Source organism: Rattus norvegicus, chromosome 10 (genome assembly GCF_036323735.1).
Source record: "Rattus norvegicus strain BN/NHsdMcwi chromosome 10, GRCr8, whole genome shotgun sequence".
In the NCBI taxonomy this organism is placed as follows: Eukaryota; Metazoa; Chordata; class Mammalia; order Rodentia; family Muridae; genus Rattus; species Rattus norvegicus.
The window spans coordinates 88,959,576-88,984,608 of record NC_086028.1 but is presented as its reverse complement, the minus strand read 5'-3'; the positions used below and the strand labels follow the sequence as shown (position 1 = coordinate 88,984,608).

General features: G+C 42.6%; 1 protein-coding gene across 4 annotated transcripts in view; it reads left to right on the top strand.

Annotated features, from left to right (window-relative positions):
* Nucleotides 1–22,311, top strand: part of Prp2l1 (proline rich protein 2-like 1) — a 78,303-nt gene extending 55,992 nt beyond the window's left edge. Inside the window, exons 9-15 of one of the 4 annotated variants that reach the window (NM_001419907.1) lie at nt 12,964–13,082; nt 15,451–17,192; nt 17,983–18,087; nt 20,458–20,504; nt 21,785–21,818; nt 21,892–22,025; nt 22,105–22,311. In NM_001419907.1, the coding sequence (NP_001406836.1) occupies nt 12,964–13,082; nt 15,451–17,192; nt 17,983–18,087; nt 20,458–20,504; nt 21,785–21,818; nt 21,892–22,025; nt 22,105–22,183 (2,260 nt within the window). In that variant the 3' untranslated portion in view covers nt 22,184–22,311. Of the gene's footprint in view, nt 1–12,963; nt 13,083–15,450; nt 17,193–17,982; nt 18,088–20,457; nt 20,505–21,784; nt 21,819–21,891; nt 22,026–22,104 lie in introns of those variants that run through there. The other 3 variants (XM_063268754.1, XM_063268752.1, XM_063268753.1) reach the window with 3 other exon arrangements.
* Nucleotides 22,312–25,033: the final 2,722 nt, after the last annotated feature.

Genomic DNA, 25,033 nt, shown 5'->3' with positions numbered 1-25,033 from the left:
CTGGATCACCTGGGCTACGTGTTTTGTCTTTATTGGTGTCTGGTCTTTTTGTTCTGAAAACACAAACATTTAAAGGAAGTATACATTCCTGCATTTGTGTCCAGTGTACACAAGTAGCTGAAGATGATTCCTTGCTCTATGTTTGATCAGGTGAAATGCCTCAAACTTTATAGGTCTGTTGACTGTATAACCAGACTATAATATAATCTCCACTCATGCCTTATAAAGGGATGGCTGTAATAATAGACCGTGAGGACTCTGTAGCCAGTAAGGCTCATTGGCTCCACAGAGGCATTCATGTCTCAGCCAGTCTCAGATCCTTTCCCACTGAGGGACTTGAATTAGCATTTGTATGCCTGCTTGGCTGTTCTTCTGGACCTCTTTCATGTCGGCAGCCAGGATTTTCAGGTCTCTCCTGTTCAAAACTAATCTTAACTAATTTTGATGGAATCCACATCTTTTCGTTTCCTGATAAAACAAAAAGCAAATTCTCTCCCCCAAAATAACACATTTCCTAACTTCCATTCTGAAGTCAACACAATCTTATAATATATATGGGCTGACTTAACAGTCCTTTATAAGATCCAGTGTTTTCAGCAACTGGGCTACCTGTCTCATTGACATTTTAAAAGTTAAAAATCAATAAAGCATTATTTAATCTATCTTTGGGAGATGGCATATCCCCCTTCTGTTTTTTTATTTTATTTTATTTTATTCTATTTTTTAGTCTTTAGTCTTTTTAGCACCCTCCTGATCTACTCTCCAACTGTTCTACATCCCACACTTCCCTCCACCCCCCACCCCTGTCTCCAGGAGGATGTCCCTCCCCTTCCCCCATCCCACCAAAACTCCCCACTCCCTGAGGCCCCAAGTCTCTTGAGGGTTAGGTGCGTTTTCTCTGACTGAGTCCCAGACCCGGCAGTCCTCCACTTTACATGTGTTGGAGGCCTCACATCAGCTGGTGTATGCTGCCTGGTTTGTGGCTCAGTGTCTGAGAGATCTCGGGGGTCCAGGTTAGTTGAGACTGCTGGTCTTCCTATGGGGTTGCTATGAGCACTTCCTTTAAAGTCCTGTTAGATCTCTACACAACCGATTGACCTGTATGATTGTAAGGTATACTAGTAACTTGTTTTGCTGGGGGCCTGACTGGCCTTAGAAGGGGTGCTAAAGTGGAATACAGCATTGAACACAGCCAAAACACTGATGATCTCTGGCCTGGTAAGAAATTTAACTTTTTCTTGCTGTTCTGTGCCTCATTAAGCACTGGGGGAAATTAATTCTTTGCCTCCCTTATTATTTATAATTCTCTGTGCTTGCATAAGCACTAGAAAACATAACTCTTACTTTATAATTCTCTGGCAATTAACATATCCTGTATAGCACCAGGGAATTCAGTAGAGGATTCATTGCTAAAGATCATTTTTCTCTTGCCCAGGTGCCTGACCTCTCACTGACCAGGCAAGAGGGGGGCTTGGAGCAAATAAATTTTAGTGAACCAGGAAAAGAAAGTCATGCTCACAGAAACAGAAACTTTTACATAGACAATGTATAGAAACACACACATTTATATACAGGCACATTCACATTTTTTGTTGGGTCCGACCACCTGCCTCATCAACCCCACAAGTATTCATGCATACTTAAATACATACACATATACTTACACATACACACACACATGTATGTATGTGTGTATATATATGTATGTATGTGTGTGTGCATATATGTATGTATGTATGTTTGGTAGATGGAGCAAAATCTTCAAGCAGGTTTATTGAGCAAGCACCAGTGCAGAAAGAACTCACTCTGGATGAAATGTAAGCTCCAAACTTTATTGCTTAGAGAAAGAAAAAAATGTCGACTTTTATGAGTATGAAAAGCCCTGTCCTTGTCAGTAAGAAGAAACCTGCTGTTAAGAAAAACCCTGTCTCATGGTAAGAAGAAGCCTGCCTGCTCTCTCTGCTGTCTGTGCTCTCTGCTCTCTGTGTTTTCTGCTATCTGTGCTCTCTCTGCTCTCTCTCTCTCTGTTCTCTGCTCTCTGTGCTCTCCCTCCCCCCTCTCTCTCTTTCTCTCTCTCTCTCTGTGCTCTCTGCTCTCTCTGCTCTCTCTGTGCTCTCTGTTTTGTATAGATAAATCCAGTCAACATTTTTTTGTTCTTGCACCTAATAAATTATCCATTTCCAGTTTATGACCTTAGTTATCAGATAGTGGTTTTACAGATAGCCTAAAAGGAATGTTTTCCTTGATTGTAAATTCGTTTCAAGCCTGCTTCTATCTCAATGCAATTAGCCCATGACACATAAAGGTTTACAGAGCCCTAATTGCAGCTTTTTCTATAGATGGCTCAAATTTTACTTTTATAAATTTAGGAATTCTATAGAATCATTATTAGGAACTATGAAATCATCAGTTCGTCTACATAACATTGCTACAAGAAAGTACATCTTCATTGATCTACAGAAAATCTGCCCAGTAATGTGGACTGGTGCCCAGGAAGAATTATATTAATTTAATAATGACAGGGAAGGCATATCACCTGCAAGAATCAATTCTGAAGTGAGATCTATAGAGGCCCTGCAAACCAGAGTTCACCCATCACAGACTACGCAATACAATGTATCCTCTCCAGAATGTCACTTGCATGCTGTAATGTTTTATGTTGTAACATTTAAAGAATTGTTGTGTTTTACTAGATACATATGCCAGAGCATTATCAGTTTTAATCTATAGAGGCATCCCTAATATAGACATCACTTCTAATAAATGTGTAGTTACAGAATCAGCCTTTTCAAAACTCAAGGAGCCCATTATAATCCTAAATGGGTGTCAGTTGTATGACATACATACTTACTTTTCAAACTCTGCAACCTGAAACATCCATCTGCCAAATTACATTACTTTGGTTATTTTTAGGGTTACTTCTGATAGGTAATGGTGATTATATAAACAAGTAGGACAATTCTTTATCATTTTCTTGACTTATTGCCAAATTAGAGAAAAGTTTTTCTCTAATCTTTTATTATTTACAGGATGTCTTTTATGAAAAATTGATGCCTCTAAAAGTTACTATTAATAATATTTCTACCTCCTCATTTCCTAATGACAATGGTCCTAGCAAACCTATAAGAGATCAAATGTGGATTATATATATTAGATGATTTCTGTTTCAGGTTACTTGCCACAGTTGTATAAATAACAAGGTTAATTCTGCAATAATTTCAGCAGTTTCTATATGCAAAACAACTCTCTCTGCATGTTGAGAGTCAGTACCTATTAAGAGGTTCTAGAAAATCTAATAGAACCAGGAAAAGAGCATTAAATCTGATTTTTGAGGTGAGGCCTTGGACTTTGAATTATTTTATTTATATATAACAGAAACTTTTGCCAGAAGCAGTTGTCATCTCTGAAGCTTACTGCCTGAGTCTGCTGTCCTAGACCTAGTCTTGGAAGCTTCTAGCCTCTGAATAATATTTTCTAGGCCTAGAATGTTTTCAACCTCTGAGACTTGCTGCTAAATAGCTCACACTATCTAGTTATGTTTCTGATCTTTTATCTCTGGCTGGCTGGTTCAGCTCAGCTCTTCTGGCTCAAACCCCCTTCCAAGCTAACTGATTCAATCTAGCTTCTCTCTCTCTCTCTCTCTCTCTCTCTCTCTCTCTCTCTCTCTCTCTCTCTCTCTCTCTCCTGCTTTGCCTGGCCTCATATTAACTTTTACAGTGTGTTCTAATCTCCTGGCTCCTTCTCATTCTGTGGCTTATTTAACTTATACCTGTGTATAGCTTGTTTCCCCTCCCCTCCCCTCCCCTCCCCTCCCCTCCTCTCCTCTCCTCTCCTCTCTGCACTGCTCCCTTAAGTAGCTTCCTTTTCCCATTTCTTCTCATGAGAATTGTGCATATCTTACTCTGTCAAATTTTTCTCTGATTCATCACTTTGTCTGCTACTCAGACGTCACTTTCAAAAATGGCAACTTCCCTCCACAAACTAACTTTACCTTCATTGTTTGGGATTAGAGGTGTTTACTAAGAGCATGTCTGTATTCCAGCCAGAGGAATTAAATGTGCAAAAAGGGCTGAGTCACACTACAATAACACAATCTCAGAGGTCACAATATGATTAAATATCCTGCAACACTTATATTTTCTGACTTATGATCTACCATTCCTGAGTTATTTGCATCTGTATAAAAGGTTAGAGCTTTAGAAATTGGTGTTCCTCTCACTATGCAAGGAAGAATCCAATTAGTTCTTTTTATAAATTGAAGTTGCTAGCTTTTGGGATATTTGTTGTTAATTTTTGCCACCCAAAAGTCACTGTAAGCTCTTTTCCCATCCTCATTATTAACCATAATAAGGTAATTTCAGCATTAGTATCAGGCACTACAATTTCTGCTGTGTCTGTTTGTGCTAACTGATGGTTTTATTCTCCCTTTCACAATCAAATCAGAAACACTTTTATATAGGTTTTAAAGTCTGTTTATATGGTAAAATATTCATTCTAAGATATTACTGCTCTTTTCTGCTTTGAATCCAAGTGGTGCACATGTGCATCCTGTAATTTCTTTTCTACCAAAGCCAATTCTTTTCAGCTTCAGCTGCTAATTTTATTGGACTGTTTAAATCTGAATAACCTTGTAAGGCTTTTAATAAACTACTTGGTGTTTAATAAAGTATTTAGCTTTTGAGTACTTAGTCCAATTTTGGGACTTAGCCAATTAATATCTCCCAACATTTTTTGAAAATCATTAAGGGTTTGTAATTGATTTCTTTTGATCTGTATCTTCTGTGGCTGCATTTTTTTTTTTACAGAACTATCTTATATCCTAGATAGTTTATAGAATCTCCTCTTTGATGTTTTTTTCAGGAGCAATTTGTAATTCCCAACAAGGTAAAATTCTCTTTGCCAAATATTTTTCCCTAAGGCATCTGAATCTGAATCAGGTAGCAAGATATCATCCATATAATGATAAATTATAGATTGAGGAAACTTGTTATGAATTATTTCCAACTGCTGTTGCACTATGAAATAAGGTAGGACTGTTTTACATCCCTTCCATTGATATTTCTTGGTTGGTATGGCACGATTAAATGTGGGCACAGTGAAAGGAAATCTTTCCGTATCTTATTTCTCAAGGGGTGTTGAAGAAAAGTGATATTTTAAATCAATCATTGTAATAGGCCATGTCTTAGGTAACAAAGAACTTAAAGAGATTTCCAGGTTGTACAGAACCCATAGGCTGAATGACTTTATTGATTGCTCTCAGATCTGTCAGCATACTCCTTCTTTCAGATTTCTTTTTAATAACAAATATAGGAGAATTCCAAGGGTTTCTATATGTTTAGCCTCCAGCTGCTCTTGGACCAGCTGTTTACTTTTCTTTATTTAAGAGACATTGATCTACACAGTCAGGCTTGTCAGTGAACCAGTTTAATGGTAGGGTAGTTGGTATTCTCACTCCTTATAAATTTGGAGAGCCAACCTCTATTGTGTCCAGATTATGGAGCTTGGGCAGTCTGTAAGTGTTTTTGATAATATTTTCCAATATCTTTCTCAGGAACATCTCTTTTACAGCTTATCTCTGAAGCTGGAGAAATGTTAATCAGTGCTTCCTACTGCTGTAATAAATCTCTTGTTTATAATTTCATGGATATAACTGCTTTACAGTTTTATTTAAGGGCCATATATTGCTTTAATTTTCCTACATGACCTCTGGTCCTATGCATTTAATTCATTTTAGACTTTGTTTTACCTGAAACAATGTCCCAGTTCCTAGGAACTGTGTAGATACCTTTTGAAATGGCCAAATTGGATTCAAGGAAGCTTGTGATATTATCGTTGCATTTGGTCCTATAGCCACTAGGTCTTTAATCTTAATTACATCTCATCGTAATTTCAACCTTGGTCTCTCTTCATTTCTAGCAGTTTGCTAAAATATCTGTTTTCTGCTATCTTTGGAATCTCTCAGTCTATCTACAAGAACTGCTCTATTTCTGTTAAATGGTTTAGCTAAGCTTTGAGCAGTGTTGTTTGTCCTGTCAGGTTTTAATTTTTCTAGTCACTTTCAAGCACAGTTTTTCCTTGGCTGACAGGAAACAAACAGATGGCTCGTGTGGGTTTTTTTTTTTTTTTTTTTTTTTTGGTTTTTCGGTTTTTTTATTTTTTGCCACACCCTGAGCAAGGTCCCTTAGTCAATTACTTAGGTAATTCCAACAGTAAGGAATATCCAACAGTAGGATATCTGTGGATAATCATTCATAGCCCTGTAGATTCCTTCCACATCTTCCACATATCCAAGAAACTTCCTCCCTGGATTACTGTTAGAGAAAAATTTATTCTTAGGAACTGTTTGTCTACAGTTCTTATGAAATAACTTTCATTACTACAGCAATGGTTATTTTGAGTTCTTAATCCTTTTAATTGTTTGTCTAACCATAACTTATTTGTGAGCATTATATTCAATGTCTGCAGCAGTTTTAATCCATTCATAAACAGGTGCAGATCTGACCCTTAATGGTCCAATAGCCCTTTTGCATTCAGCATTAGCATTTTCAAAAGCTAAAGATTCAATCAAAATTTCTCTAGCACTTGGATCTGATATTGCTCTATTTAGAACTGAAGTTATCTTTGTAAAAAGCCATTAAACCCTGGGTTATCTTTGTAAATGGTTCATATGCTTGTCCAAAACATTTACAGCTACTTTACAACATTGTTCTAAAATGACATCAAACATAATCCATACTCTTAATTCAGAATATTGACCTTCACCTAGTAACTGATCCTTGACAATACTGATGCCTCTAGTCTGGCTTGTTGCTCCATAACTGAAGCCTCCTCTTTCTACCATGTCAGCCATCATAGTTGAGGGTCGGGTTCTGAGATGGCTGACATCAACTCTCTCTAGTCTTTTGGCCCAATTATTATATAGGGTGAATATAAGCCATAGGGCATTACTGTATTTAAATCTTTTAAGACAACGTTAAGACTCTGTAAGACTATGGTCTCTGAATTAGTTAGGGTTCTCTAAAGTCACAGAACTTATGGGTTGTCTCTATATAGTAAGGGGATGTATTATAATGACGTACAGTCTATTCCAACTCCCCAACAATGGTCAGCAGCAGCTGTGAATGAAAGTCCAGTGATCTAGTAGTTGCTGAGTTTTACAAGGCAAGCAGGTGAGGAAGAAAGAGTCTTCCTTTCTCCAATGTCCTTATGTAAGTCTCCAGCAGAAAGTGTGGCCCATATTAAAGATGTGTGCCATCACTAGATCCAGGACTTGCTTTGTCCCAGATGACCTTGAATTCAGAGATCTTTTTCCCTTAGTCTCCTGGGATTCATGGCCACTATGCCTCAAGATCAGGATCTCAAGTGCGCCTTCCAATTCTGGATTGTGGTTCATTCCCGATATAGTCAGGTTGACAACCAGGAATAGCCATTATAATCCACCATTGTCAACTTGACACAAAGAATATCTCATGTTCACATGAAGCAATAATAGGGTCATGAATATGCCTAACGTAATATAACTATTCCTTGTACAGTCGCAAATGCATTTGCAAATTTACAATGGGGCAGTGTTCCTTGAGAACGTTCTTTTAATATCTCAACTAAATACCAATCGATGTTCAAGAAATTGGAAGAAAGCACAAATAGCTATACAAATGTGTTCTTAACAAAATAAAACAGAAGCATTCATATTACTTTATAATCCTTGTTTCTGCAACTGGTTACGTGGCCTTAGATGGTATTTATAACTATACCTTCCTCTAGTGCCCTTACAACTTACAAACACAGCATAATGCAACATACCTTAGTGGGTTGAAAGTTGTTTTCCAGCCTTTCACTCTGAGGTAGTGTCTGTCTTTGTCTCTGAGGTGTATTTCCTGTAGGCAGCAGAATGCAGGGTCCCCATTGCATATCCAGTTTGTTAATCTATGTCTTTTTATTGGGGAGTTGAGACCATTGATGTTGAGAGATATTAAGGAATAGTGGTTATTGCTTCCTGTTATATTCATATTTGGATGTGACGTTATGTTTGTGTGCTTTTCTTCTCTTTGTTTTGTTGCCAAGATGATTAGTTTCTTGCTTTTTCTAGGGTGTAGCTTGCCTCCTTATGTTGGGCTTTACCATTTATTATCCTTTGTAGCGCTGGATTTATAGAAAGATATTGTTTTAATTTGGTTTTGTCATGGAATATCTTGGTTTCTCCATCTATGTTAATTGAGAGTTTTGCAGGATACAGTAACCTGGGCTGGCATTTGTGTTCTCTTAGGGTCTGTATGACATCTCTCCAGGATCTTCTGACTTTCATAGTCTGGTGAAAAGTCTGGTGTGATTCTGATAGGTCTGCCTTTATATGTTACTTGACCTTTTTCCCTTACTGCTTTTAATATTCTTTCTTTATTTTGTGCATTTGGTGTTTTTACTATTATGTGACGGGAGGAGTTTCTTTTCTGGTCGAATCTATTTGGAGTTCTGTAGGCTTCTTGTATGCTTATGGGCATCTCTTTCTTTAGGTTAGGGAAGTTTTCTTCTATGATTTTGTTGAAGATATTTACTGGTCCTTTGAGCTGGGAGTCTTCACTCCCTTCTATACCTATTATCCTTAGGTTTGATCTTCTCATTGAGTCCTGGATTTCCTGTATGTTTTGGCCCAGTAGCTTTTTCCGCTTTACATTATCTTTGACAGTTGAGTCAATGATTTCTATGGAATCTTCTGCTCCTGAGATTCTCTCTTCTATCTCTTGTATTCTGTTGGTGATGCTTGTATCTACAGCTCCTTGTCTCTTCTTTTGGTTTTCTATATCCAGGGTTGTTTCCCTGTGTTCTTTCTTGATTGCTTCTATTTCCATTTTTAATTCCTTCAACTGTTTGATTGTGTTTTCCTGGAATTCTTTCAGGGATTTTTGTGATTCCTCTCTACAGGCTTCTACTTGTTTATTTATGTTTTCCTGCGTTTCTCTAAGGGAGTTCTTCATGTCTTTCTTGAAGTCCTCCAGCATTATGATCAAATATGATTTTGAATCTAGATCTTGCTTTTCTGGTGTGTTTGGATATTCAGTGTTTGCTTTGGTGGGAGAATTGGGCTCCAATGATGCCATGTAGTCTTGGTTTCTGTTGCTTGGGTTCCTGCGCTTGCCTCTCGCCATCAGATTATCTCTGGTGTTACTTTGTTCTGCTATTTCTGACAGTCGCTAGACTGTCCTATAAGCCTGTGTATCAGGAGTGCTATAGACCTGTTTTCCTGTTTTCTTTCAGCCAGTTATGGGAACAGAGTGTTCTGCTTTCGGGTGTGTAGTTTTTCCTATCTACAGGTCTTCAGCTATTCTTGTGGGCCTGTGTCCTGAGTTCACCAGGCAGGTCACTTGGAGCAGAAAAGTTGGTCTTATCTGTGGTCCCGAGGCTCAAGTTTGCTCGTGGGGTATTGCTTATGAGCTCTCCTCGAGGGTAGCAACCAGGAGGACCTGCACTGCCCTTTCCGGGAGTCCCCGTGCACCAGTGTCCCAGATGGCGTTTGGTGTTTTCCTCTGGAGTCAGAGATGTGGGCAGAGTGTAGTCTCTTCTGGTTTCCCAGGCGTGTCTGCCTCTCTGAAGGTTTAGCTCTCCCTCCCACGGGATTTGGATGCAGGAAACTGTTTATCTGGTCGGTTCCTTCAGGTTCGGGCAGTGTCTCGGGCGCAGGGGACCTGCTCCTCCAGTGCCCTTATCTACCGGATCCCAGAGGCCGTATACAGTTTCCTCTTGGGCCAGGGATGTGGGCAGGGGTGGGCAGTGTTGGTGGTCTCTTCCGCTCTGCAGCCTCAGGAGTGCCCACCTGTCCGGGCGGTGAGCTCTCTCTCCCACTGGTTTGGGAACAGTGAGCTGCGGACGGGGATCAGCGAGGTTCCTGGTTATTTTTTTTTTTTGTGTGTGTATGTTGGAAACTTTTTAGACTTGGCGTTTTCTTTTACCAATTCTGCATTTTTACCTGAGACCCTCTTCCATCTTTGTATTATGTCAGCGATGCTTGCCTCTGTAGTTCCTGTTATTTTTCTAGGTTTTCTGCCTCCAGGAGTCCCTCAGTTTGTGTTTCTTATATTGCCTCTATTTTCATTTTCAGATCTTCAACAGTTTTATTCATTTCCCTCACCTCTTTCATTGTATTTTTTTTTATTTCTTTAAAGGATTTATTCATTTCCTCTTTAAAGGCCTCATCATCTTCATAAGATTAGGTTTCAGGTCATTTTATCCCACTTCAGGTCTGTTAGGATAGCCAAAGCTTGCTGTAGTAGGGTAGCTGATTTCTGGTGCTGCCGCATTGCCCTGGGTTTCTTTGATTGTGTTCTTATTCTGGCCTTTAGCCATCTGGTTGTTACTGGTGTCAGCAGGCCTCTGTGAGTGCAGGTAGAGCTGGCTGGTCTGGGTAGTAGCAGGCCTCAAGGGATGCAGGCAGAGGTGTGGTCTGGGAAATGGAGTACAGAACTGGGATTACATTTAGAAGTGTGGACTGGAAAAATGGAATGCAAAGAGGGTCCATTCTGATCTTTCTTAAAGAAGATATATAAGATTGCAATCATTACCAAAAATATAATTATTTCTATTCTCGTAATTGAAATGAAATTACACAGGCCCAAGTTCCCTCTGCCATTGTAGTCTTCATTCTGTGTTTTTAAGCACAAAATATTTTCTTTTTACTCTCTCTTACTCTCTCCTTCCTTCGAAGACTTCATTATTTTCAAAATATGTACATTTTCTCTATGACTGTCTATACCCGGTTTCTTTTCTTTCTTTAGCACCTGAAGTTGAAAGTGCATTTCAAACATACAATACTGGACCAGAGGCTTGTTTGTGTGAGGGACTTTAGCTTCTCAGTCTGGGCCTGGCTTGTGCAGCCTGCAGTCATTGATGCTCCTTTCAAGCCTTAAAGGGCCCAGCCACCCACCACAGTCTGCCGGACAGGAAGGGGCGGTCCCTCCACCCGTGCAATACTTGCAGGCTTCTCAGCGGCATCAGCTCACCAAGAGTCAGTCCACCGCGATGCACTACTGGTTCCATCTCCACCCAACTCTGGCTACAGCCACTCTGCCAGCCACGTGACGAGCCTCTCTGCCTACCACAGGCATCAGCTGCCACTTAGCCCTGGGCTGTGGTGCTGATCTGACTGGGGATGTGGCAGTCCAGAGTGAGCTGCAGTTTCCACCCACCATGCTTGGAGGTGAGAAACTGCAGTCTCCAAGGTTTGTGTCATCTGCCTGCTCACAGAGCAGGATGCCAGCTGCTCATGAAGTGCTCTCGTTCTTTCGCCAGCCTACCCGTACAACAAAAGCAAGTGCTCTGAAAAAAGCCGTGTGCCCCATGTTGTGAGTGACTGGCATGCCTGAGAACTGAGGGTCCTAGGAAGCCTGGCCTTCCCTGTGTCTGGAACTTTTCTCAGGCCCTAAGCTTAAATTTACATGCTCTCATGTTGGGTTTTTTTAATACTGACACAGAGACTTACTAATTTTTATTATGGCTTAGGCCTTCACTTAGGCTACCTCCCAGCTAGCTCATCTAACTTAATTAACCCTTTTAGTCTGTGTCTGCCGTGCGGTTCATTACCTCTCTCACTCAGTCCCAGCACCTGTTCCTTTCATCTCTGTGGCATGCTGTCAAATCTTATCACCTCTCAATCCTTCTCCATGAGTGCTTCTCTCTGCCCGGAAGTCCTGCCCTCCCTTCCTGCTTCAAGTATTGGCCTTTAGCTCTTGATTAAGCCAATAAAAAGGCAAGAGAGGAAGGGTGTGTACAAAATATAATACTGGCGATGAACCATGAGAATAGCAGTACCAGAATCTGGTCAGTACTCAGCTCTCTGTGAGTACAGAAATGAACATTTAAGGCATACAAAGACAACCTCCACTGAGTGCAGAAAAATGTTGCCTGAAGACTTGTGGATCTCTATAAGTTTGAGGCCAGTATGGTATACATACCAAGTTTCATGACAGCCAGGGCTGCATAGAGAGATCTTATCTCAAAAACAAAAACAAAAACAAACAAACAAAAAACCCAAAAACAGGTGGAGGAAGAATAGAAGGGAAGGAGAGAAGGAAAGAAAGAACAATGAACCAACCTAGGAATCATTGAGACCTTAAAGACCCTATTCTCAAACATTTCGCCTAACTATTTTTGATAAATTTGACAGAACTGTTACTTGGTGGTTGCAAATTGATCTTCCTCATGAGTAAGCTAGTGTTTTTGCAAAGACCTACCTTGCTTTTCTGTTGAGTATCAGTCAGAATTCACAGATTCTCTTTACATTGTATTTCATTATGTTATTCATTATCCCTTGTTCTCTTTCTCTTTGTGTCTCCCAAAGTGTTAAAGTCTCTCTCTCTCTCTCTCTCTCTCTCTCTCTCTCTCTCTCTCTCTCTCTCTCTGTGTGTGTGTGTGTGTGTGTGTGTTTGTGTTTGTGTGTGTGTGTGTGTGTGTGTGTGTGTGTCATAAGCACTATACCAAATAGCCCTTGTTTTTTGGAACACAAAAATAATCCAGATTTGGTTGATGTGGTGATCTAGGTTGCTATTTAACCACAAAGTACGTGTTAAAGTAGGCTGTTTTAGGCCTACATTAATATTCTGTTGACAGGAATAGAGAAAATTGCCCAAAGGTTGGAGGCTTACTCAGGCCCTCTTGCTGTGCATGACGAACCCAGATGACACTTTGAGCTCAGGAGAGATGCTTCTATGGATCAGTGTCACCTAGTTCTGCTTCCGACATCTTTGTTTTAGGCATACACAACCACCCTGACACCCACCTATAGAGCACCCCTGCCACCCCCCATGACCATTTTCAATATCAGCAGCAATTTGCATTGAGTCTCCGAGACCCAGCTGCCCATGCCACATGCCCCAAGTACTCCTTCCTCTGCAACCCTGTGGTGCCTTGGGCTGCCTCTTCTAACCTCAGTAACCCATTTCCAATAACCAGTTCTCTCTGTCGTTCGATTTATAGGATCTTACCTAGCCACATGGCCTGCTGCCTCTGCAAATTTAAAGCTGATATTGAGGTTGTCTGCAAGACAGTCAAAGTGCATTGTAACACTGGATGTCTGACAAACACCACACATTGTCGTGAGTCTCTTGCCCGATTAATGATTTAATTTTGTGTCTTAATTCTTAACTAGTAATGAAAATTCAATAAAAATAATTGCTAATTTTTATTCATTCATTGCTGAAAGTTGAGCTCTGAGCTATTAATGCATGATTAGAAAATGGAAGTGCTCCATGTGCAGAAAACAAGAGAAGGGAGTGGATGGGAAGGAAGCATGAAGGACTACAGGCTGCACTCTGCTGTCTGCTTGGCACACTGCTTCCAGTGATTCCTTAGGCCTGTAGTGCACTGCAGTCAGTAAGCTGGTTTGTATGCATTAGGTCTCAAATTCTCTTTGTCTTTTTGACATATCTAGATTGGTTTTGTTTAGTTTACTTTTGTAATTCTTTTTCTTTTTTTTTTTTTTTTTTTGAGCTGGGGACCGAACCCAGGGCCTTGTGCTTGCTAGGCAAGCGCTCTACCACTGAGCTAAATCCCCAACCCCTACTTTTGTAATTCTATGAGTGATACTTTTTTATTTATAATCTCTCAAGCTTCTGTTCAACATGACCAGTGAGTGTTGTTTTGCTCTGCCAATGGAACAGAGAGCTCTTCATGTCCACACTTGACCAACTCCCTACTTGTTTCCAACCTCAATCTTTTCTCTCACCAGATCATTCACATAGTTTTAAGTATTTTCTCATCTGAGTGTGTTGGCACATGTAATCTCAGCTCCTCAGGATGCTGAGGCAAGATGGTCCTTTAGTGAAAATGTGCAGCGGTAATTTCCAACCCCAATAAGCCCATATAAAATTCACATAATCTAGTTATTACATTTATAAACTATATGTCTAGATTGGGCAGATCTAACACTATATGATCTTTTTCTCTAGCTGTGGGACCCTATGTTACTTGTAGTAGTTACTTTGTTACTGCTTCTCCTCCTCTTCTTCCTCTTCCTCCTCCTCCTCTCCCTCTTCCTCCTCCTCCTCCTCCTCCTCCTCTGTCCTCTCCTTATGGGAGGATAGTGAGGAATCCACACAGGTGCACCAGCACACACAAGCACCCCCTGGGGAGTTTAGAGCTTTAATATACTACTACTATGAGAACTTACCATAATTTGTTTTTAATTTTAAAAGAGACCAGGGATGCAGCTCAGTGGTATAGTTTATACTTAGTCCTAAAATATTTTTCTATATATTAGGCATGTTAGCTATAACTTCATTTCATAATATGACACTTTTCTTGTCTAAATAGCTTGGTTGCAGATCTTTACCCTTGCTCTAGTGGATGGTAAATAGAATTAGCATTTGGCTGTTCATATAAATAAAAATTACTTATTTTTAATAAATGTGTTTACCAATTATGTTATTCTCTTCTTCCCCAGAAATGGCAGATAAGCATTTCTCTTCTTTTATACATCAGAAGCATCAACTGCTGGCACTTTGTGCCTAAGTCATCTCACCCTAACACTAGGCTGTCCAGAGGCCCACAGTTTTCTTTTCACCACCCCCTTGAGCCTTCACTACCACAGAAAATCCTCATTCTCTGGGACAGAAACATAGCTGTACAGTGTTAGCCTTGTCCTTCCCACTGTCAGAGGATCTGCATTGTTCCCACATGAAGCTAGAAGAACAAGAAATGAAGTGAGAAAAGGCAGCAGACAAGAGTAGCTCTGACCTTGTGCATTTTATGACTCAAGTAATGTTTATTCATAAATAGCTATTGCTCTGTAAATGAACTGGACATAGGAATGAACCCAGAAAACTGTCATGCCTTTACCTATACTTCATAGGCCCCAGTCCCAAATATAATGGACGAAGCAGGAAGATGCACAGAGAGAAGGATGCGCCTTCCACTCTGGGAGCTGGAATATGTGGCACCAGAGCCCATGGGAAGAAATTGGGACATCCAATACAGATGTGACTGAGAGGCATTTGCTTTAACATTTCTGCCCTCTTCACACTCAAAGGGTGTCCACCTTCATGCTCAGCTCTGGGTGTATCAGCACAAGGCACACTAAGAAGATGGAGACAGGAAACTTAATGGGCCTTCAGATTGAGATGGGAAACTGTAGGTATAGGAGCGGAGAAGGTTCTCTGCAGGGTGGTCAGATGTGCAGAGAAACCGGCTTTGTCTTCAGGCCCTGGGCTCTACTAGTGCATTGGCTATCTTAAATAGACATTCTGTGTGCACCCTGTGGGATGTTTCAATTAGGGGGTTACTTTGTCAATGACACACTCTCTTGTTACCTTATTAAAGAATTAAGTTTAGGTTGGTTTCCCCCATAAACTAATGGCACACCAGTACTTTCTGACCCCTAATTTCTTTGATTAGACCGTGTGACTGTGGACTAAGGAAGGGCTGCAAATTCTCTCTGACTGAAGGCAATGTCTTATTCTTTGACAGTTGAAGAAGCATCTATAAGGAACCCAGAAGGAACATTCATGAAGGTGTTGCAGGCCCGGAAGGGGAACACCAGCACTGAACTCACTATTGAACCAGAAAAGGACAGTTCAGACTATGCCAATGAGTCCACTTCCATGGAGGAAAAGATAGACTTCGGTGATGAAAAGGACGTTATGAGTGCACTAAATTACATACTGCCATACTTCTCAGAGGGAAATATGGAAGACGTAATGTCCTCCATGTTACCATACATTAAACTGCTGTTTTCTCATGAACAAGATGCAGGTAATTCCTTGGGGTCTTCGCAGAAGGACACAGAAAGTGCTCCTGTTACAAGTGGATCTAAGTCTGGTAACGTCACTTACAAAAATAAATTGAATAAACTTTATTTTTTAGAGAATTTGTTAGACACAGAAATTGATGAGGTTCAAAAGGAAGAGAAACCTGGGAGACACAAGGCAAAATCTAAAAAATTAGGTCCCAAATTGAAACGAGGAATATTTGAAAAGAGGTGGGAACCTGCCCAGGCAGACGAAGACAGTCTTGCAGAGATCGAGAAGGCAGAGAGAAGGCTCCTCAGCATGAGCAGGGCCCCTGAGGGGACAGGAAGCTTAAGGAAGAGGCACTTCAAGGAGGTGAGAGTCAAGAGCCTGGGGAGCAAGCAGAGCGCCCAGACACCTGTGGAGAACAGCGCCAAGGACAGGCAGCTCGGGAGCCCAGCCTCAGTGGAGCTGCAGCAGCTCCACCTGGAGCAGAAGCCCAGGGCATTAGTGGGAAATTCCTTCCCTTCAGAGCCCTTACTCGCAAAGGATCATGGGAAGGAACTCTCTTCCTCCCTAGGACCCGCCCTGGTGGACAAGGCTCCTGCTCCAAAATCGCTACCTGAGTTCCTAGACAGACGGAAAGACTTGTCTTATACCATTTTTGTGTTAGAAAGTGCAAATGCTAATGTGAAGAGAGCAAAGGGTTCTAACCCAAATTTACAACCTGAAGAGAGACGTGGAAACCTTAGGAAGAAAAAATCTCATTTCCAGTTGATTACAAAGAGGCCAGCGGCAGCATCGTCGGCAGCGAGGAGCCTGGTAAATTCCCCTGCACAAGGGATCTTTTCATCTTTAGGAGACCTGAGTTACCCAGAAGGGCCCTTTTCAGAATCATATACTGCTTCAGAGCTTTCTACAGAAATACCTCTTGAAGATCAGGCAGCAACAGATAATGTTGAAGAAAATATTCTCGAACCAGTTGCCACTATGCCTGAAGAAACTGCATCAGAAATTACAGCCACTGAGAATCCCGATGCAGATTCTAATGTACTTATAGCCAGTGTACCCGACTTAATTCCCACTGTTCAGCAAACCAGTGAGCCAGAGTTACACTTCATTTTCAGGTCTGACTCACCTCACAACTTCAAAGAATTTGCTTACCCATCGCCAATGTCACCAGAAGAACAGTTTGAATCTCATCTAAACCAGCAGCTGGGGACGCTTATCCCCAATAACGATGTGAGAAAGCTCATCTCCCACGTTATCAGGACTTTAAAGATGGACTGTTCTGACCCCCAAGTGCAACTGTCCTGTGCCAAGCTCATCTCCAGAACAGGCCTCCTGATGAAGCTTCTCAGTGAGCAGCAAGATTTCAAGTTGTCCAGGACTGACTGGGATACAGACCAGTGGAAAACTGAGACCTACGTCAACCAGAGTAGAGGAGCGCAAGGTGAACGGAAGGGTCTGGAACCAGATCAGGTGAGGACAGCACCGGGACAGGGGGCCTCAGTCTCCCCAATCAGTTCAGCAGAAATGACTTGGGGCTCCCACTCCAGATCTTCTGCTGGCCGCATAACTCTAGCCCAGCCAAGACAGCGATTCCCACTGAGCTTTTAAATTTGTTGCCAGAAACCAACCTAAAGTACAAACTCTAACAACCGCATTGGATTGGTAGCACAACCAACTACGTTCTTTTGGAATTGTGGAAGCTACTAAAATAGAAAAATTTTATTAGTTTTTTTTTCTGACTGTCATGTCATATTACAGTGCTGAACATTAAACTTAGGAGGTTGTACACACAGTAATCAAGGCTTGACCACTAAGCTGTGTGCTGTAGCTCTTAGTCCTGCTTGCATTGATTGGTAGTTTTGAGATGGAATCTCACTATGTATTTATGGCTAGCCTGGAACTTGCAAAGTAGACCAGGTTAGCCTTGAACTTACAGGCATCCACCTGCTTCTGCCTCCAGAGTGCGGAGATTAGAAGTGTGTGCCAAGGCACCAAGCCCAGATTTTAGTTTCATTGACCCCAAGTCTTACTGCATGTTCCAGGTTAGCCTGGAACCCACCTGGTATTGGTGTCAAGGGTTGTCCTTGAACTCATGCCTCTGGCCTCATTCACCTAAGTGCTAGATTATATACATGTGTCAGTTACCATGCACAAGCTCAAGCAAGAATGGATGATGAACAATTAGTTTTCTCCTCCTTTCATTCTTTTTACCTTGTTATTTAACAGTAACAGAAATGTCCATTTACCTTCTATGTTTTAGCGTGCAAAAGAAGCCTCAGGGTTTGGCTACAACAAGAAAGTCATCTTGGCAATATCTGTGACCGTCGTAGTGATAATTTTGATTATCGCTTTCTGTCTCATTGAGGTAAGGACAGCAGCATGGTGTGCCCGTGGGTCCAGAGTGTGCCCTGTCTGCACAGTAGACTTAGAACCTGGACACTGGAAGCCAGAGCCTCTTACCCCTCTGTGTACAAGTGATGTCCCCGTGTGTGCAGGCATTCTGTGTGTGATGCACATCTCCTCAGGCTCAGGTCCTTAGGTCACATTCTGATTTGGTGTCAGAGGGGTGGTTGACTTGAGACACTCTGGAGCAATGATGAGTTCTCTCTCAGTGAGGACAGGCTCAGCTTTAAGCCTGGAAAACAAAGATCAGCACGGGGTCGGTTTACAAACCCCTGGGAGGATGTCCACTGGCCAGCGCACAGACGGCAGGCACCCTCCACACTCTGTTACAGAGGCTCTGTGGCCTCAGGCACTTTCTGCAGCTGCTTTCTAGCACATTCCCAACGCTGCTTTGTCATTTGTACCTGTTCCTCTTAATTTTCCTTTCTTGTTTCTTTGAGGCAAGATCTCACGTAGCCCAGGTCAGTCAGAATTTTACCACTTAACCTAGCCTAGCCTTAAAACTCCTCATCCTCCTGTGTCTATCTCGGCTCTCTCCCTAGTGGTAGGACCACAGGACCCATCATACCCAACAGTTATTTAATTCTTCTAAAATTTGTTTCATTTATTTGTTTTTTTAGTAGTGTTGAGGTCAGAGAATCCTTTTTCTCCTAAGTTAATGTGCAGTTTTTGCCCTGAGTATGGGTCCTCACAGGGGCCAGAAAGGTGTCAAATCCTCTGAAGCTGGAGGACCTGTCTGACAGCAGTGCTAGAAACTGAACTCAGACCACTGACCCATCTCTCTAGCCTAATTCATGATAATTTTCATTGAATCATTCTTTTTCATTGGTCTAAAATAACACTTATATGTTCTTTTCCATTAATCTTGCTGCCTTTGCTGTACCAGTAGCAGGGCCATACCACCAAGTGTGGCCTTGTGCAAGAAAGCAAGTGTCCTGTCTTTAAGATAAATCTCCTGCATTTCTCTCCTTCTTGTTTTAAAGGTTTATTTTTATTTGTCTGTATATATCCCTATGACTGCCCTATATGTATGGGTGCCCATGGAGGCCAAAATAGAGTATTGAATTCCCTGAAGCTGGAATTACAGGCAACTGTGAACCACCCAATGTTGAGTGCTGGGAACCAAACTACCATCCTCTGGAAGATCAGGAAGCAGTCGTAACCACTGAGCCATCTCTCCAGCTGCTTCTGCACATCTGTCTGTGCAGCATGTGCATGTGCTTCCTGCCAAGGCCCTGAGAGGGTATGGGGCCCTGGGCCTAGAGTTACAGGCAGTTGTGAACTACCCATGTTGGCTGCTGAAAATCAAACCCAGACCCTTTGGAAGGTCAGCTTATGCTATCAACTACTGATTCAGCTCTCCTGCCTCGGCCTTTAAATAATAATAATAATATTAAAAAAGAAAAACATGTATTAGTTGGAAAACAGAGACAAACCAGTCTAACCTATAATGAGTTCTAGGCCAGCCAGAGCTACCTAGTAAGAGCCTGTCTCCAAACAAAAATTTTATTTATTATGTAGGGGGCACACATGTGGAGATCTGAGGGAGTTAGTTCTTGACTTTCCACCATGTTGGATCCCAGCGATAGAACTCACTCAAGCAGGATTGGTTACAAGCAATCTCTCTGGCTCTGGTCTTCTATGTTTTGAAACTGTAGCCAAGACTGGCCTGACATTTCTTCCAGAAAAGTTGTGAAGCTTTTATCACTAGAATTCTCACATCTTAAGTTTACCCTCAGCTCCTTTCTTCGTCTTCATCAATGTTGTACTTACAGTTTCTAGTGTTGGAGGATGTGTGAGGGGCATTGGGGTTGGTGCGTGGATCTCCTCATTTTGTGACTTGCCCTACCAACATTTTATTGTTCCCAGTACAATTTTACTTGCTCTCTTCAGCTTTTTGGTTGTTTCTAATACAAATAGTACTAGTTCTTTCCCTTTCTTCCCAACATGTCCCCATTTGTTTTCCTCTTTGCGTATTGAGACCTTCTTGACAGGTGACCTATGGCAGCCATAGAGGCCTCCTGCCCCTTGGTCTTGGTCTCTCAACGGCACCATTGTTTAGGCTCCTGATATACACTTTGATAAAGTTAAAAAATATTTCTTATTTTTCAGCTTTAACAGAAATTATTTTTATTAGGAATCGTTTTCTTAATTTTATCTAAAACAGTACAGCATATTAAGTGAAACGGTAAACTAGGTATTGTGAAAAGAGGAAGACTAGCTCAGTGGGACTCCTGTGTTCATTGAGTAAGACCTCAGAGGAGTGAAGGAATGAGTGGATTTAGAGACAAAGGTCATTTTGGTAATCAGAATTGTGCTTTTTCCAAAACAGGTTTATTCCCACAGAACAAAAAAGGGAGATGAAGAAAAGCCCATGTGGTAAATATAAGAAAAATCTTTCAAGGAAAAGTTAAGAGTTAACAGAAATCTTGGAAATGGCCTAAGTTAATTGACTCATCTGATTGGGAGACAATTTCCAGAAAGAACATTATCCTGTCTGTGGTTTGAACTGGCTCCCAGCAAGGCAGCTGGTGCCAGCATGAGTGTATCTGGGGTTCGCAGGCCTTCAGAAAGGGCGGAACCCATAGGTTTGGGCTGCACCAGCTTGCAACCAGAGGCTCCATCTTGTGGTCTGTGGGAAAGAAGCAGAGGAGCCCATGGTATTGAGTGCAGGGCTGTGAGTGGTGGGACACAAGCCCTTCCTCTCCAGGGAAGAGAACCATCTTCTCGTCCCCTTGGTCACTGTTTGATTCTGTTCTTTATGTTATTGACACAAACCTCACAGACCTGTGACTGGGAGAGACTGGGAAATAGGTGCCTCTCTTCTAGTAAAGTGGAGACTGGAGGAAATGTCTGGCTCTGTGGCCACTTTCTAGGGCGTGTCAGAAATAGGGCCATTCTCCCTGGAGGGGCCCTTGTCCTTTCATCCCACCGTGCTCATGTCATGCTCACGTCTCTGCTCATGTTTCACTATAACTCTGTCCAGCATCTCCATCCGGAACCGGAACCGGAACCGGAAAGGACGGTAGTGTATGTCTGTGCCATCGTGTCCTTTACTGCTCCTTTTTGTTGTTTTTGAGATAGGGTTTCACACTTAGCTCAGGCTGAACTGAAACTCCTATGTAGCCAAGACTGGTCTCAAAATTCTTGTTTGCACTTTCCAAGTACTGGAATTAGATATGATCCATCACGCCCAACTAGCCATGTCCTTTAAACTGTTCTCTCAGCTCGCTCATCAGAGGAAGTCTGCAGGGTGAAATTCTCTGAGTTTATGAATTGAGCTGTGGACTCGAGCTAGGCAAAAGGAGCGCCCCCTCTCTCCCTTCAGAAAATCTGTATGTGAGAGTTGGTCTAAAGGCACCAATGGGAAAGGTTCTGGAGAGCAAACTGCTCCTGCCTAGGGTAGTTTGCTCAAAGGGATGAGTAAGGCTCTAGTCATGCTGTTGCTTTGGCTGTGCAACCCATAGACAAAGATCTTCCCAGAGGTGTTGTGGGTCCCTTAGAACAAAAGTTCCCAGAAGCCAGGCATGAATGGAATTGTTCTCAAGTCCCAGGGCTGGGTGGTTTTTGTTATGGGAAGAGCCAAGATGTCTCCCAGGAGAGACACAAAAGACAATGGCTCAGTCACTAACTGACCTCTGTATGTGTTTTCTTCCAAGGAGTGAGAAAAACTACAGACAAACGAAGAGTGAGGTAAGCTTGAGACTGGGTGCTGTGGAAGAGATGCAGAGTAAGCCGAACTAATGTCTCCCCTTCTGTTTCCTAGGAAAAAATTATCTGGTTAAGGTGGCCACTGTGGCTTAGAAATATATTAAAACAAGACACGTCCAAGAAAAGTGGGTATGAGTTACAGGGTGATACATCTTTGGCAGAGAAGACGGATGTTCAGGATGAATCATGGTAAATGTCTAGCTCAATGAGGAGCTAAGGGCAGGTTGTTCAGTTTCAAAGTTTGAAAGCCTTGGCATTGTTCTTCCAGGGAGGTCGACAAAGAAGGCCCAGTGGAACCAAAAGATACTGAAGAGGAGGCGCCTGAAACATTGGAAGACGCAAAATGATCAGCTATAGTTTATTAATAAATTATTTTTTGTAGATTTGTGTCAAAGGCCTTTGTGAAGACATGAAAATTAATGCACAGCAAATAAAATTGTGGGCCAGTAAGATGGCTCCTCCTCACCGTGTGAAAGCAGTTTCCATGCAAGCCTTGTGACCAGAGTCTCAGCCAGAACTGAAGTAAATGAGATGAATGTGGGGTTTGAATGAGAATGGCTCCCTCAGGCTCATATATTTGAAAAGCTGGTCCCCAGTTGTGTGGAACTATTTGGGAAGGATTAGGAGGTACAGCCCTGTTGGAGGAGGTGTCACTGGGAGTGGGATTTGCGGTTTCAAAAGCTCAGACCATTCCCAGTTAGCTCTCCTCTTGCTCTCTCTTCTCTCCCCCTCACCCCACTCTCATCTCCCTCCCTTCTTCCCTCCCTTCCCTTCTCTCCTACCCCATAATTCTTTTTCGTTTTTATTTATTCTCATACATCCTGACCATAGCCTCCCTTTCCTCCATACTCCCAGTCCCCCACATACACACCTCCCTCTCCCTAAGACCCACTGCTGCTCCATTTCCTGTCAGAAAAGAGTAGACCTCACAGTGATGTCAAGCAAACACAGCATAAAAAGGTGCAATAAAACTAGGCACACAGCCTTATATCAAGACTGCACAAGGAAACCTAGTAGGATGATGTCTTGGGGTTTTAATGCTGTGAACAGACACCATGACCATGGCAAGTCCTTTAAAGGACAACATTTAATTGGGGCTGGCTTACAGGATCAGAGGTTCAGTCCGTTATCATTGAGGTGGGAGCATGGCAGGCATGGTGCAGACGGAGCTTAGGGTTCTACATCTTCATCTGAAGGCTGCTAGCAGAATACTGACTTCCAGGCAACTAGGATGAGGGTCTTAAAGCCCACACCCACAGTGACACACCTACTCCAACAAGACCATACCTTCTAATAGTACCACTCCCTAGGCCAAGCATATACAAACCATCACAGAGGGGAAAGAGTCCTAAGAGCAAACAAAAGAGTCAGAGACACCCCCACTTCCAGTGTTAGGAGCCCCACACACACCCCAAGCTAAACCAATCACGACATTATGCAGAGGACCTAGCAAAGACCCATGCAGGCTGCATGACTGTTGCTTAAGTCTTTGTGAGCCCCTAGGAGCCTTGTTTAGTTGATTCTGTGGGCTGTGATCTCCTTGTGTCCTTGACCCCTCTGGCTCCTACAGTCCTTTTTCTCCTCTTCTGTGGGGTTCCTTGAACACTGAATAATGTTTGGGTGCGGGAGTCTCTGCAGCTGCTCCCATCAGCTGCTGGGGGAAGCTTATCTGATGACAGTTATTGAACTAGGCACCAGTCTATGAGTATAGCAAAATACCATTAGGAATCATTTCATTGACTTTTGGTGGGAGGGGCTGACCAGTCTTGTTTAGTTCTACAGTAGATCTCTGAGCCATCCAGTTTCCAGTTCCTGGCCAATGTAGACACTGGTTCAGTGTCTACAAACACTTGCTCTTCCACAGAGCCTGGATTTGATTCCTAGCACCCACATGGTGGCTCTGTGTTACAGCTCCAGTCACAGGAGACCTGATGCCAGCTCAGAAGCCTCCGTGGGCCCCAGATGTGTACATGGTGCCCAAACATACGTGCAGGCAAAACACCCCAAAACAAAGTTTAAAAAATTAAACCTTTGAATAGGAAATTTAGACTGGTATTGAGCAGGCAGTGAGACTGGCTCTGCCTAGAGGATCTGCAAACCTGTGGAAGTTGGGCCTTGCCCCTCACCTTTGTGGGCTCCCCTCACTCCACATGAGCTCTCTGAGAAAACAAGCAGATGTCACTTGTGCTTCTCTCTCTCTCTCTCTCTCTCTCTCTCTCTCTCTCTCTCTCTCTCTCTCTCTCTCTTCCCCTTCAGAACACTAGTCCTGGGTCACCTGCCAGGAACTAGGATAGGGAAGAAACTGACTTGGCCGCCTTTCAGGGTCACCACCCATGCTGAGGGAGGGAACTTTGAGTCACCATCATGACCTGTGTCTGGTCAGTGAGCCAGAGGGGTACCACTGAAGTGAGCTCTTTTCACACACTTGTTTCCTCAGAGGAAGTCCGTGTTTGTGCAAGGAGGAGTGCTAGAAGTGGAGAAGGGGAGGGAACTGCATTAGGTGTGGGGCTCGAGGTCGGTGCCTATTGCCCTGGGCCTTCTGTACACAATTCAGGTCTCCACACCCCTACCCTGGTTTCTACACCACTATCTGGGCAAGGGGCATGCCAAGAGCCTAAAATCCATGTGACCACAAGTGTTTTCCACTGGTCCTCTGGTAGCAGACTGACTGACTTCCTTCCTTCTTTCCTTCTTTCCTTCCTTCCTTCCTTCCTTCATTCTTTCTTTTTCTTTTTTTTTCCTTTTTATCGGATATTTTTTATTTACATTCTAAATGTATTCCCTTTCCCGATTTCCTGGCCATAAGCCCCCATACCATCTCCCTCCCCTTCTATAAGGGTGTCCCCCCTCCCCAACCATCCCCCATTCCACCCTCCCCCACCCCGACATTCCCCTGCACTGGGGGATCCAGGCTTGGCAGGACCAAGGGCTTCTCCTCCCATTGGTGCCCAACAAGGCCATCCTCTGCTACATGTGCAACTGAGCCCCGGGTCTGTCCATGTGAGGTCTTTGGGTGGTGGTTTAGTCCCTGGGAGCTCTGGTTGGTTGGCATTGTTGTTCTTATGGGGTTGCAAGCCCCTTTCCCGCCTTCAATCCTTTTTCTCATTCCTCCAACGGGGTTCCTGTTCTCAGTTCAATGATCTGCTGCTAGCTTTTGCCTCTGTATTTATCATGATAGCAGGCTTTCTGGATGATTA